We start from the raw sequence: 14,858 nt of genomic DNA on the forward strand, positions 1-14,858 counted from the left end.
AAACTAAGAAAGTTACCCCCCCACCCCGGTCTAATAAACAGATGAGTTTTCAAGGTTTTACGAAACAAAAAAATTATTCTTCATCAAAGGTAATTCAAGTAGAAGGTTGTTCCAATAACAAACTACTAAGAAAACAAATGATTGAGAGAAGGTGGCCTTAAATCATATATTTTTTATTGAAGGGAAGGCTAGCAATAAATAATTGCATTTCCTGGAGTTTATGTGCTGGTAAGAATCTTACTTTCTTCACCGTTCTCCACCTCCAGGAATTCCTGTGGGATACAAGTAGGAACATTTTTTTCTGATCACCTACCTTTATACACGTGTACGCAAGGGGAATTTTATCAGGGCGAACTGGAGTACATAAAATGCTTTTCTGTAGGCTCAAGTCACTTATAAAGTCACCCCTGAAAGTGCAAAATTCTGGAAATCCAAATCTAAAGGTCCTCGTGGCTAAACAATGGCCCTTTTACTAAAGCTTAACACGCATTAATGGACATTAGCATGTGCTAAATGCTGCATGACCTATTTTGTACTTATGAGTAGCGCTGTACCGAATAGCACATTTGGCTGAATACAAATAGTGAAAAATACTATTTAGTCAAAAACGAGTACTGAATGCTAATAATGAATATTGAGCTTTAACATAAATAATAATAAAGAAATCAATGTGAAGTCAGAGATCAAGGGCCCTGTTTACTAAACTGCGCAGTAGGCGCGTACATTTTCAGCGCATTGGCATACAATGGGTAGCTTTATTGTTATCATGTGCTAATTTTTAGCACACTAAAACGTTAGCGTGCCTACAGCGCGGCTTAGTAAACAGGGCCCCAAGTGTTTTTGTTTCAGTAGGATTTAACACAAAATTAAATCACTATTCGGCCGAATACGAATAATGTATTTGGGGATTAATCGAATCTAATACAAATATTCGGTACAGCCCTACTTATGAGCCACATGATACATGGCACCTGCTATTAGCACAGGCTAAGCTTTAGTAAAAGGGCCCCTGTGTTCAGTGCTTAATGTGAGCTTTAGGGTATGTGAAAGACTCGCCCCCTAATTGTATAAATTTGTGCACCCAGCTTTGCGACTAGTGTGCAAAATTGTACGCACAAGTTATAGAATAAGGGCAATTGTGTGCATAACTTAGGGGTCCTTTTACAGAGTGGTGGGTTTACCACTCGCTATTCCAAGACTACTGCTGGCCCAACGTGGCTGCAGGCGGTAGATCTGGGTCAAGCGTGCACCATTTCCGAGAGGGAACCCCCCCCCCCCGAAATGGTTAGCATGGTTGTAACCCAGTGCCGGACAAATTGGGTATCGCTATGTGCTGCATGGTTACCACTAGGTTACCATGGGAGCCCTTACCATCACCTCAATGGGTGGCAGTAAGGGCTCCCCGCCGCATTGCCACGTGGTAAGAGTTTTCTTACCGCATAGCCATTTTATTTTGGGGGCTTTTTACCCACTGCAGTAAAAAGGGCCCTGGCGCATGGGAGAAATGGGCCCTGCCTCTACCGCAGGCCCTTTTCCCCGCAGCTTGGTAAAAGGACCCGCAGCTTGCCATTAATGAACAATTATTGACTATAATTGATATTAATTGGTGCTAATTGGCAATTACCTGTGTAACTGCCCTTTGTCAGTATTCTATAAATTCTACATGCAAATTGTAGAGCTTCCAACTTCAAGTGGGCGTGAACCTGGGAGGGACATGGCAGGTCAGTGGCACATCTGCGCAGGTTACACAAGACCTGCAGTTCGGTGCGAGGATTTACAGCAGTCAATATTTATTTATTTATTTATTGGAATTTCTTAACTGCCTTTATGAATAGTTTCATCCAGGTGGTGTACAGCAGTTAAACTATTGTTATTGTTATGTTGTTAAACTGTTACAATTTTGTTAACAACATAACAATAGTAAAATAACCAAGAATAAACATAAATACAACAAACGAGGTAAACTTGAAAACAATAAATTGAAACCTAATAATAGAACTAGCATGACAAATATATATGTTCATATCAAGTTCCGCATGTAAACGCTGACTTACGCTAGCACTTTATAACGTTATAGAGTCCATGCTCAACACGCAACATCCTGGCGCCCAACTTTAGATGACCTTTTGAGAATTAGCTGCTATCACTGGGTGTTTACTAATCCTTAAACTGCAGCAAAAGTCACTACTGTGTGTTAAATTCTGTATTAAACAACTAAAGAACAGGTCTACAACAAGGCACACTGGTTGAACAACACTGTTCTAGAGCATTCTTTGTCTATAAGCTTCACATACACCCGAGAAACTCAAAGGTATCACGTTTCTATTGGCCAGAGGTACTGAAATGTTTCCCCCTTTTAATCCACAGGAAAAAAGCACAGAACATCTGGTTCCATTATGAGAGGAACCCTGACAAAGCTGTTATTAGCATATTGGTAGCTGTGCCCCTTCCAGTCCCTGAAACCTACAAAGTAATCATCATTTTGTCACAGACATTCTGAAATATCAAACCCTGTTATAAGAGAAACATCTGCAAGGCAAAGACAGGGAGCCCACACTTACCCCATATGGCCATGAAAATAGCAAAGAATACAGTTCCTCCATTGTCAAACAAATATGTCATCTGTGAAGAAAAGACAAATGCAGTTATCAATTGAATTGCACAAGAATGAAGGATCTTAATGCTGGTGCATTGTAGACTGAAAAAGCCACAAAACATGTGACAGGATTTCCTTCTGCAAACAGTGGTACAATATTTGGGTTTTAGAAAATGGCCGTAGAGTTGAGCTGCAGCTGCAGTTGTGCAGGCTCCCTGCCCCGCCCCCCCTTTTTAAAATTGCTGCACATCCCCTGCATAGATGGGATCATGTAAAAACTAGACAGTCCAATGTGGCTTTTAAAACACAGACATAGGAGCTGGGCCCAACTACTACTACTACTATTTAGCATTTCTATAGCGCTACAAGGCGTATGCAGTGCTGCACAAACATAGTGACTGAACTGGGCTCTCAGAAATCATGGTCACAACATGGCATGCTTTAATTACGTCTCTTTCACACCACTTTCATTGGTCGATGGATTTATGACTTAACAGAGAAGAAAAACATTACATCAATTTGGTGCAGCTTCTAAATTACCATTTCCTCTGGTTAGAGTTAGACACTAACATACGTGTAATGAACCCTGAAATGGAGAACCATGGGACGAGCTCGGGCATCCTGTGGTAACTTTGCAAATCTGCGTCTGCTAAAAATTTCTCTTTTTTATTGAGGGGGAGTGTCAGGGGCAGAGAGTTGGTGTTCATGCGCCAACCAGTTAGCACATCTACATTACCGCAGGCTAACTGGTTAGCAAACGGATAACACAGGAGCCCTTACCACCTACAAAATGGGTGGCGATAAGTGCTCCCACTGTCATTTTTTAAAAAATGGCCAGGAGAATTCGCATGGGCGGAGAACTCAATCGCCCCACAAAAAAACCACAAAAGTGTAAAGAGAAAGGGTGGGAGGTTGACCACGGATACCAAAGACTGAAGAGATAAATACTGTAGTAAGAATGTTTATTGATAAAAAGACTCGACACAAACGTTGTGTTTCAGCTGCTAGGCCTGCATCAGGAGTCTGTATAGACAGAAAACATCCAATACGCTGATGTTGTGAAATACAGAATGGTCTGTGTACATCTAGTAATGTCCAAATCTCTTGTTTTAAAGGGGTTGGATAGTGGTCTTCAAAAAGACCCTTGATTAAAAAGATGTTCGTGCCAGTGAAGTTGGTTTTTAGCAGTTCCCAACATTAGCGTATGATGCCTCAAACCACACCAGCCAACAGGATAAAGTGACAAGTTCTTTATTCAAAGCACTAGTAATTAGACCCAACATGGTCTGCGTTTCAGCGGCGAAACCGCCTACTTCAGGGGTCACAATACCACTTGACAAGTAAAATTAAAAACAGGGAAACCTGGTGCAAAACAATAGCAGAGCTAAGTCAATCTGTCTGTAGTGTCAGACAGATGCAGAAGCGCCAGACAAACAAACAGCAATCCAATATGGAGTCCTTTTTGTTTTTTTGCCTTTGGATTACATGTAGAGGTTCCTACCTGTTTTTACATTTGGCTAACATTAGCATATGGCCATTAATACAAAAAATAGAAAATTGATGTTTTTGTGGCCACAGTAAAAATAGCCAGTGGGAAAGATCTGCTTAAGTTTGTGCTAAGGCCTATTTTTACCACAGCTAAGTAAAAATGACAGACAGCCAATAACATTTTAGGAACTCAGGAGATCTTTCCATAGGCACTCTAGCATTTTTAGCGCACGCTAATGATTAGCACCATAGAAGAAGCCCATAGAAATATATGGGTGTCTCTAACATTTAGCACACGCTTATTTTTAGCACACCCTAAAAACTCTAGCGCGCCTTTGTAAAAGGACCCCTCAGAATCTGAAGTTTCTTTGTTCCTATGATGGCGTGCATAAGAAGTTACCGGTTCCCCTTAACAACACTCCCTCACAGAGCTACCTCAAATGCTGCAGTAGGGAGCAGAAAGGGTGTCACTCAGTCAAGGCAGAGCAGGGAGGACTGGTCCAGGCAACTTGATAAAACCTCTAGGTACAGTCAGGCCAGGGAGGTACAGGGAAGACAAGAACAGCCCTCCAGCATATGCCTTCACACAGATGTGTAAGCAGAAGCTTAATTCAGGTACACCACTGAAACCCTCTAAAATTCTAATCCTTGAGGTCAGGCCACAGCATTGAAACCCTCTAAAATTCTAATCCTTGAGGTCAGGCCAGGTTTTAGTTAACCTTGAAGACAAAGAGTAGTGCGCACTGAGATTATGAGGCCCTGTCAGGGAGAGGGCTGTAGGAAAATTATAATTGCATTCCAAGAGACTTTTATTCATAGTTTATCATTCCTGTGAAGGGAGCATGCTTTTAACATTATTTTACTTTCACCCCTGAGTGTCTGTTTAGGCTCACCCCACACCCTCACCCCTGCTCACACTGCATATCGTGATTAATTTTAGCTTTCCAGTATCAGACCCATTAATGCAGAAAAGGAACAGCCGTCTTCACCTTCCTGCTGACATGTGTTACATGATGTCCCTGCAGTGCTGGTAATCTTTGTACAAGTGGCAAGAAGAAAAATCAACTGCAGTGTTTATAAATGTCAAATGTATAATTCAGTGAGAAATCTCACCTTAAGGGTCAGCATAGTTTAAGACTTTTTTTTTTACACTTCACGGAACTTCAATCAAGAAGTAATCAAAATATTATCAACGGCCATTACTGAGCAGGGTAGAAAATGGGAATGTATTAGCATGCAACACAAATACCTGTGTTTAGCAGTGTCAGTGTGGTTTATTAACCTTTCAACAAACCTCATGGTTCTTTTTTTCTAAAGAAGAGCAAAGTCTTGCAGTATAGGAAATGTGTTTTATTTTACATGTGAGCTGCTGCAAATAACTTACTTAGGGACCTTTTTACTAAGACGCGTGGGCACCTATGCACGTACAACATGAGTCAAATTAGAACTATCACCCAGCTACCGTGTGCCCCGGGCGGTAATTCTAATTTTGATGCACACCCAAAATGTGCGGCACAAAATCATTTCTATTTTCTCCCGCATGGCGCTAACTGGGCAGTAATCGGCAGTGTATGTGCATTGCCAATTACTGCCCAGTTAACACATGAGACCTTACCGCTAAATCAATGGGTGGTAGAAAGGTCTCAGGCCCAAAATGGACATGCACTGAATTTTATTTTTGGCAAGAAATGGCCTTTTTTGCAGGTGCACTGAAAAATGGACCTGCACGTGTCCAATACACACACCTACACCAGCGCAGGCCTTTTTTTGGCGCGCCTTTGTAAAAGGGTCCCTTAGGGATCCATTTACTAAGCTGCACTTAAAAGGGTTTACGTGGGACATGCAGAGGCGTCCTGTGGTAAAATCCAAATGTGCACACACAATCTACATGCTAAAAAAAACCCTAAAGTTTTCTTGGAGGGGGTGTGTTTGGGACAGAGAGTGGGCATGACAGCATGAATCAGTGCAGCCACATTACTGTGTACTAAATGATTTAACAGTGGATTAGCGCGTGAGCCCTTACCACCTAAAAAATAGGTGGCGGTAATGGCGGTAAGGGCTTGCGCTAAGTTTTGTTAACGGCTGGATGCTAATGCACGTACATTGGTGCATGTAACACAGGAGTGGACTACCAGTTCACTAGTATAGATTACAGGGGCGTAGCCAGACTTCAGCAGGAGGGGGTCCAGAGCCCAAGGTGAGGGGGCACATTTCAGCCCCTCCCGGCGCCGCTGACCCCCCCGCCATTGCCAACCCTGCCACCACCAACTTTTCCCCCCCCGCCGCCAACCCTCTTGACCCCCCTCCCACCGCCAACCCACCGTCGCCTACCTTTGCTGGCGGGGGACCCCAACCCAAACCAGATGTGGTTCTTTTCTTCCCGCACAAGGCTTCCTTCTGTTTCTGACGTCCTGCACGTTGTACTGTACATGCAGGATGTCAGAAACAGAAGGAAGCCTTTTGCGGGAAGAAGAGGACCTCGGCTGGCGGGGGTTGGGGTCCCCTGCCAGCAAAGACAGGCGACGGTGACGGCGGGAGGGGGGTCGAGAGGGTCGTCGGCAGGGGGGTCCAGGGCCAAATCTGCGCCACTAGTACAGAAGGAAAAGGTCTTAGATATCACCTGGAGGCTGTACAGTCAATTCTTCTGGGTCAAAGCACAAACTGAAACGGTAATTGATATCAATCATTGACCAAAAACCTCCTCCATCCTTCTTCATTTTTTAAACTTTTTATAATTGATAATTACAACAAAAAAATCTTTAAACTTCAAAGGACAAACTTGTACTTATAATCCTCTTTACAAATAATTTTGTAATGGCAATCAAAAATATTCTTGCAGTGACACTTATCTGGGACTACTCCAACCCGACAGGCACCCGTTTCGAGGATGCTTCTTCCCAGGGTAGAACCAGCTGTCACCTCTTATGCAGCAACGTGCATCAATATATTTATAACATTAGTGCATGGCCATTAATTGGGAAAATGAAAAATTGGACATTTTCTGGCTGCAGTAAAAATGGTCTTAGAGCGCAGGAAAGATCCACATAAGGACCTCTGCTAAAGACACATTTTACTGCAGCTTAGTAAAAGGACCCCTTAAACCTTGGGAAAGGGGGAGGGGGTTAGTTTTCTAAGTGCCCTTTTTGCTACTTTTTGCTACACCCCCCTCGGGCACTCCGTTCTGTTGACAAATCTCTCTTGTCTGTCCCCTTCTCCTCTACTGCTAATTCCAGACTCCGTTCCTTCTATCTCGCTGCACCACATGCCTGGAATAAACTTCCCGAGCATATACGTCTAGCCCCGTCTTTGGCCGTTTTCAAGTCCAAGCCAAAAGCCCACCTCTTTGATGCTGCTTTTGAGTCCTAACCACTGCTCACTTGCCTGTACCTTTTATCTTCTCCTCTTTAATTCCCCTTACCTCTTAGTTGTTCTGTTACCTGTCTTATTTAGATTGTAAGCTCTTTGAGCAGGGACTGTCTTTATGTGTATGGTGTACAGCGCTGCGTATGCCTTGCAGCGCTATAGAAGTGATAAGTAGTAGTAGTACTTTTTACCTATGGCTTTGACCTTTTCAATGTCAAATCAGCAATGTAATTTTTTTTTAATTATCTCAGGAAAATCAGTGACACACCTTTATATCATTATCTCCTAATGTGTGGGTAGATCTTCATATGAATGAAAATGTGTGAATGCTTTTGAAATTTCACAATTATGTGCATTAAAAAAGTGCCACCCAAACCCTGACCCTGGGAACACTGCTTCTTAGTATCAGGGCCGATGTTAGCAGGATGTAAACAAGGCAACTGCTCCGCACCTACTACTACTACTATTTAGCATTTATGTATAGCGCTACAAAGCGTATGCAGCACTGCACAAACATAGAAGAAAGACAGTCCCTGCTCAAAGAGCTTACAATCTAATACACAAAAAATAATAATAAAGCAAGCAAATCAATTAATGTGTAGAGGAAAGAGGAGAGGAGGGTAGGTAGAAGCGAGAGGTTACAAGTGGTTACAAGTCAAAAGCAATGTTAAAGAGGTGGGCTTTCAATCTAGATTTAAAGATGGTCAAGGATGGGGCAAGATGTAGGGGCTCAGGAAGTTTATTCCAGGCGTAGGGTGCAGCGAGACAGAAGGAGCGAAGTCTGGAGTTGGCAGTAGTGGAGAAGGGAACAGATAAGAAGGATTTATCCATGTCGGAGCGCATGGGAAGGGGAGTAGGGAAGGACGAGAGTGGAGAGATACTGGGGAGCAGCAGAGTGAATACATTTATAGGTTAGTAGAAGAAGTTTAAACAGGATGCGAAAACGGATAGGGAGCCAGTGAAGCGACCTGAGGTGAGGGGTAGTATGAGTAAAGCGACCCTGGCGGGAGACGAGACGGGCAGCAGAGTTTTGAACCGACTGGAGAGGGGAGAGGTGACTAAGTGGGAGGCCAGCAAGAAGCAGATTGCAGTAGTCTAAACGAGAGGTGACAAGGGTGTGGATGAGGGCTCTGGTAGAGTGTTCAGAAAGAAAGGGGCGGATTTTACGGATGTTGTAAAGAAAGAAATGACAGGTCTTGGCGATCTGCTGGATATGAGTAGAGAAGGAGAGAGAGGAGTCAAAGATGACCCCAAGGTTACGCGCTGAAGAGACAGGGAGAATGAGAGAGCCATCAACAGAAATAGAAAACGAGGGGCGCGGGGAGATGGGTTTGGGGGGAAAAATGAGAAGCTCGGTTTTGGTCATGTTAATTTCAGGTGGCGTTGAGACATCCAGACAGCAATGTCAGACAAGCACGCTGAAACTTTGGTTTGGATGCAAGGTGAGATATCAGGGGTAGATAGGTAGATTTGGGAGTCATCAGCATAGAGATGGTAGAAAAAGCCATGGGATGAGATTAATGAACCGAAGGAAGAAGTATAGATAGAAAAGAGGAGGGGACCAAGAACAGACCCCTGCGGTACGCCGACAGGCAGAGGGATAGAAGTAGAAAAGGATCCACCCGAGTGAACACTGAAGGTGCGGAGGGAGAGGTAGGAAGAGAACCAGGAAAGGACAGAGCCCTGGAATCCAAATGAGGACAGGGTGTCGAGGAGTATGCTGTGATCAACAGTGTCAAAAGCGGCGGAAAGATCAAGAAGATTGAGGATGGAATAGAAACCTCTGGATTTAGCCAGTAATAGGTCATTGGAGACTTTAGTGAGTGCAGTTTCGATTGAGTGGAGAGAGCGAAAAACAGTTTGTAGGGGGTCAAGAATAGCATGTGAGGAGAGAAAATCAAGGCAGCGGTGGTGAACAGCACGCTCAAGTAATTTGGAGAGAAAAGGGAGGAGGGAGGAGGGAGATGGGTCGGTAATTAGAGGGACTAGTAGGGTCGAGTGAAGGCTTCTTAAGGAGAGGTGTGAGCACAGTATGTTTAAAGGCAGCAGGGACAGTCGCAGTGGAAAGTGAGAGGTTGACAATGTGACAGATAAAAGGAATAAGAGCAGGAGAGATGGCATTAAGAAGGTGGGTGGGAATGGGATCAGAGGAACAGGTGGTACATTTTGAGGAAGAAATGAGAAGTGTAGTTTCCTCAATAGTAACTTCAGGAAAGGAGGAAAAGGACTGAGGGGAAGGAGAGAGAGGGGAACAGACTAATGGATGGCGAGGTTGCGAGGTAGAGAATTCAAGGTTTATCTTTTGAACCTTGTCGTGAAATAATTCAGCAAGGGTCTGAGGAGATAATGAAGGGGGAGTAGGGGGAGGTGGCACCTTGAGGAGAGAGTTCAATGTGGTGAAGAGAAGTCGAGAGTTAGAGCCAAGAGAGTTAGTCAGTTGGATATAATAATCCTGTTTGGCGCGTAAAAGAGCAGATTGGAAGGAGGTCAGCATGAACTTAAAGTGTAAGAAATCAGCAAGGGCCCGAGATTTCCGCCAGAGGCGTTCGGCGGATCGGGTACAGGAACGTAGGTAGCGGATATTAGAATTCAGCCAAGGTTGGGGTTTTGTACGCTTTATAGGGTAGGTCATCAAAGTTGCAAAAGTGTCTAAGGCAGAGGATAGAATATTGTTGTAAGAAGAAACAGCCTCGTTGACAGACGTGGATGGTGCCACAGTAGAGAGGAGGTTTGAAACATGGGAGGATAGAGATGAAGGGTCAATATCATGAAGATATTGACCCCCAGGCTGTAGGGCGCCCCATGCATACCTGAAGGTGATACAGCCTGTTGGTGGGCTTTGGGGCCTCCTGTGTAAATTTCTAACCTGGGCACTGCACAATTATGGCTAAAGTCACGTGTAGTGACCTAAGTTTGAAACTTGTGAGCAACTATACTTTTTCAAACAGTACAAAGATGAGGGGACATCCCATGAAGTGAAATGGTAATACTTTTGAAATAGGAGGATTTTTTTTCCACTGAACGAATAGTTAAGCTCTGGAACTCATTGCCAGAGGATGTGGTAACAGTGGTTAGAACATCTGGGTTTTAAAAAGGTTTGGACAAGTTCCTGAAGATAAAGTCCGTAATCTGCTATTACGATAGACATGGGGAAAATTACTGCTGTACTTGGGATCAGTATCATAGAGCCTTACTACTCTTTGAGATTCTGTCAGGTACTTGTGACCTGGATTCCACTGTTGGAAGCAGGATGCTGGGCTAGATGGACTTTCAGTCTGACCCAGTATGGCAAATCTTATGTAATATAAATGGAACTCCAAATTTCCAGGGTCTCCATATGTCAGGAGAAGATAGACAAGATCTATGTTCATCAAATAAAGACCAGAGAAGATAGGCCATGCTTTTGCCTCTGAGAAATGACTGAATATTGTTCAGGGGGCCACGGCAGTTGGAAAACCTGCCTCTCCACTGCCCTCATAGTCTCCCCTTCACTGATTAGAAGAACATCGTCCTGTGATTTTTGTAGTTCTTGGGATACTTCCTATCTTTCTCTTTTCTTCCTAGTGGGTTGTGCGTGTGTATAGCACCACACACGTGTATGCTCCTATGAAGTCTCTGGAAGATTCCTTTGTTGGCAAGACATAGGAAGCTAAAGAGCTGTGGGACTACAAGGAGCTAGAGACCCGTAGTGCTAGAGGACTGAAGGGAGTAAGCATCGAGGCTGAGTGGCATGAACAAAAGTAGGAGGGAGGGGGAAAGGGAAAGATTGCTCGGGTCCCGTTTGACATTGGGGGGTGCAGAGCTGCCAAGTTACCCAGTCTAGGAGGGAGACTTTTTGGCCAGTCCTGGTTTTTAACTTACATCCCATAGCAGTGTAGTATTTGTAGTCCATGATTCAATCCATTGAAATCAGTACTGCAGGCCCCATAATGCAACAGGATAAGGTTGGCAGGAATCCAGGACTGGCCAAAATGGAATGGGCAACTTGGCAGCTCAGGGGATGAGTGTGCAGGGACAAAAGTAATAAAAATGAACCTCTGGTAAATTTCAGCCGATGTCAGCAAGGAGTTGAAAAATGTACGTCTTCCTTGTTGGGTTCGGGTGGGGGGTAGTTGGAGAACGCGGTTGGAGAATAAGGCCAGTGCCGGGCAGACGTCTACGGTCTGTGCCCTGAAAATGGTAAGGACAAATCAAGATGAAGTCTGCTTATGTAGTATCACATCCTACCTTATGCTGAGTTTAACTTACTGGGCAGACTGGATGGACCATAGAGGTCCTTATCTACCATCATCTACTATCCCTTGGATTCTATATAGTGTGCATAGCGTTCTGCATGAAAATCCAAGCATATTCTATAATAATGCATGTAACTTAATTGGCTTAACAAGCCAATCAGCGTTGTTAACAACACTTAACAAGCAATAATGAGCACTAATTGACAATAATAAAAATTTACGCATGCAAATCGCTAACAGTATTCTGCAGTGCACAACACGTAAATTTTATTTATAAATGATTTTTATTGATGAACAGACATTCAAAACAGAATTATTAAGAGCAAACGTTCTGTGATCATACTGACATTTCTGGTACATTAACTTACATCGCATCTGTATCATCACTTTTTTAACATTTACACCCCACCTAACCACCCCCCCCCCAATATCCTCTTAACTTTGAGCTTCATACTTCATGGTAGCAAGTTCTTCCGTAATTTATCAGCTACCTTTAACCCAACTTCCACAAGGAGCGTATGTCCTCTTGGTTCCCCTTAAACTAGGGCATTCCTAGCTTATTGAGTATGGAACTTCTTGCTTTATGAGAGATATTTTGCAAATATAGGTTCCATATATTGATAAATTTCTTTCTTCTCTTTAGGTTTCCATAGACCTCCCTAGCCTCCCACAGCATTAGCTCGTGGAACCTGTTCCTCCAAAGCCAAACAGAGGGTGGTTCTGCCTGCATCCAGTGTCTCAGTATGCACTTTTTGCCCACTGCAAATGCCTTACATAAAAATAACTCCAAATTTTTATCTGATATCCCATATGCATTACTTTTATTCAAAAGTACTCCTCTCCAGGAGGGGAGTATCCTTTGCCCTAATACTTGTTCTAAGTATTTCTGTGTCGCTCTTCAAAATGATTTTATTCTGTCACATCTCCAAAATGCATGTAAAAAGGTATTCCTCTCTCTGTGACATTTAGGGCATTGGGTATCAGAGATCCAGCCCGGCTTTGCTGCTTGTGATTGTGTTATGTATCCCCAATATATAACCCTAAATTGGCTCTCCTGCAGCTCAGCCCCCCCCCCCCCACCACTTGCCTGGGTATGTCTTTGATCAGTTTTGCAAAGTTTATTCCTTTCAACTCATATCCCAAATCTTTACTCCATGTGTCTTTAAGCTTCTCATGTGTTCGAGAAGGACCGAGCGACACCAGAGCTCACAACACGTAAATTTTAATGCATGCAGGTAAACAGGGGCATGATTTTGGGTGGGGAAATGGACATTTCGTGGACTGTTATAGAAATATGGCCCTCTGCACCGGGATTTACACCATGTTTTCATTAGTGTAAATGGAGATTCAAAGATTTAGGTGCCAGGATGTCAACTAAGCATATTCTCCATACCGCGCCTAAATCTAGGCGCTGCTTATGGAGTACGTTTAGGCAGAAATGTTTTCTGTGCTTTTGTAGGTGCCATATATAGAATCCCCCCCTATATGTGTTTCAGCTTGCGAAGGCCTGCTTGCAGGAATGGATCCTCAGAAGCTTAGCCGAGATTGGGTGGCAGAACCGGTGGTGGGAGGCGGGGCTGGTGGTTGGGAGGTGGGGCTAGTGCTGGGCAGACTTCTATGGTCTGTGCCCTGAAAATGGCAAATACAAATCAAGGCAAGGTATACACAAAAAGTAGCACATATGAGTTTATCTTGTTGGGCAGACTGGATAGACCATGCAAGTCTTTTTCTGCCGTCATCTACTATGTTACAAGTTACTATGTTACTATGTTTTCACAAAATTTCCCCTTCTCTGTAATAAACTTTCACGTTCTACTGTGCTCATGAAAATTCATTATCATTTTAAATTACTGCACTGCACTACCTGCTGATGCAAAGGAACTCATTAAATCTGAATTCAGAAAAATATGGAGTGTAAATACAAAATGCTATGTGAAAACAGATCAGCATCAAGTCTGCATATTTTATATACCACTTTCATATCATATTCTAGGACTGCGGGCGCTGTGTATCTCAGTGGGGGAGGTGAATTCATCTTAAAGTTGATTTTGGTGAGTAAAACGTTGTTAGTAATACTGTGGGCCTGTTGGTTTAATCATTAACTGATAATGAAAGTGACTGCTGGGCAGACCCGGAAGGATTGTGCAGGTATAACAGGCTGCGTGACAAAAGCGAGCAGGATGTGTGGGTGCATAGGGAGAAAAAGGACCAGTGGGATGAAGGAGGTGATAATGTCTCTGTATAAGTCTCTGCTGAGACCTCATTCAAGGGTTCTTTTACAAAGCTGTAGTAGAAAGTGGCCTTAGCGCACCCTTACACAGGTGTTTCCCGTGAGCAAAGGCCATTTTTACCGCTGCAGGAAAATGGCTAATTTTCCATTTTCTGAACTAACGGCCGTGCGCTAATGTTTCAACTACACCTTTGGCACCTAACCACTATACCTCTATTCATGAAATCTAGACTGCCCCAACTTGACATTTCGTCCTGTAGATTGTAAGCTCCTTTGAGCAGGGACTGTCCTTTTTTGTTAAACTGTACAGCGCTGCGTAACCCTAGTAGCGCTCTAGAAATGTTAAGTAGTAGTAGTAGTACACGCCAAATGAGAGAAAATAAAAGCTTTACCCTATTGTAGATCTCGTACTTTGGTTCTTCTTAATAATATACAAATTTTTATAAATTATCATTTTTTTAAATTTTATCTGGAGAAAAAAGACCTCAGCAGTCCAAGGTTTTACAGCTGTAGCAGTGGCTTTCCGCTTATTTCATGACCTTTATGACTAAGATTAATCACTGGCCAAAAAGCCTCCATTTCTTTTTATACAAAAATCTTTTACTTTTTATGGGTTTCTTTTACAAAGCCGCGCTAACGATTCCCACACGGTAAATGAGAGGAAGTCCATAGAAATTGATTTTCAGAATAACAAACATTAAGTAATCCCGTTATACCCTCCAGAATATTAAACACAAAAACATGGAATGAGAAAAATAGAAGCGCTGCATGAATTTGTTTACAAAAAAAGAAAACATTTCTTTAAGAAAGGCAGTTTTTGAGAAATTGCTTGGTAAGCTTGGTAAAAGGGTCGCTTAGAGCAATAGCTCAGTTCATTCTTTTTGGTACTGAACCATCTGGTCACCCAGTCTTGACAAAGGATGGGCAAAATGTTAGACTGCCCTTT

General features: G+C 43.2%; 1 protein-coding gene across 1 annotated transcript in view; it reads right to left on the reverse strand.

Moving 5' to 3' along the window:
- The window catches only part of ANO3 (anoctamin 3), a 397,666-nt gene that overhangs the window by 77,860 nt on the left and 304,948 nt on the right, over positions 1-14,858 (reverse strand). The window contains exon 12 of the mRNA XM_030200697.1: positions 2,562-2,622. Within this exon, the coding sequence (XP_030056557.1) occupies positions 2,562-2,622 (61 nt within the window). The remainder of the gene's footprint in view (positions 1-2,561; positions 2,623-14,858) is intronic.

This window comes from Microcaecilia unicolor, chromosome 4 (genome assembly GCF_901765095.1).
Source record: "Microcaecilia unicolor chromosome 4, aMicUni1.1, whole genome shotgun sequence".
Classification (NCBI taxonomy): domain Eukaryota; kingdom Metazoa; phylum Chordata; class Amphibia; order Gymnophiona; family Siphonopidae; genus Microcaecilia; species Microcaecilia unicolor.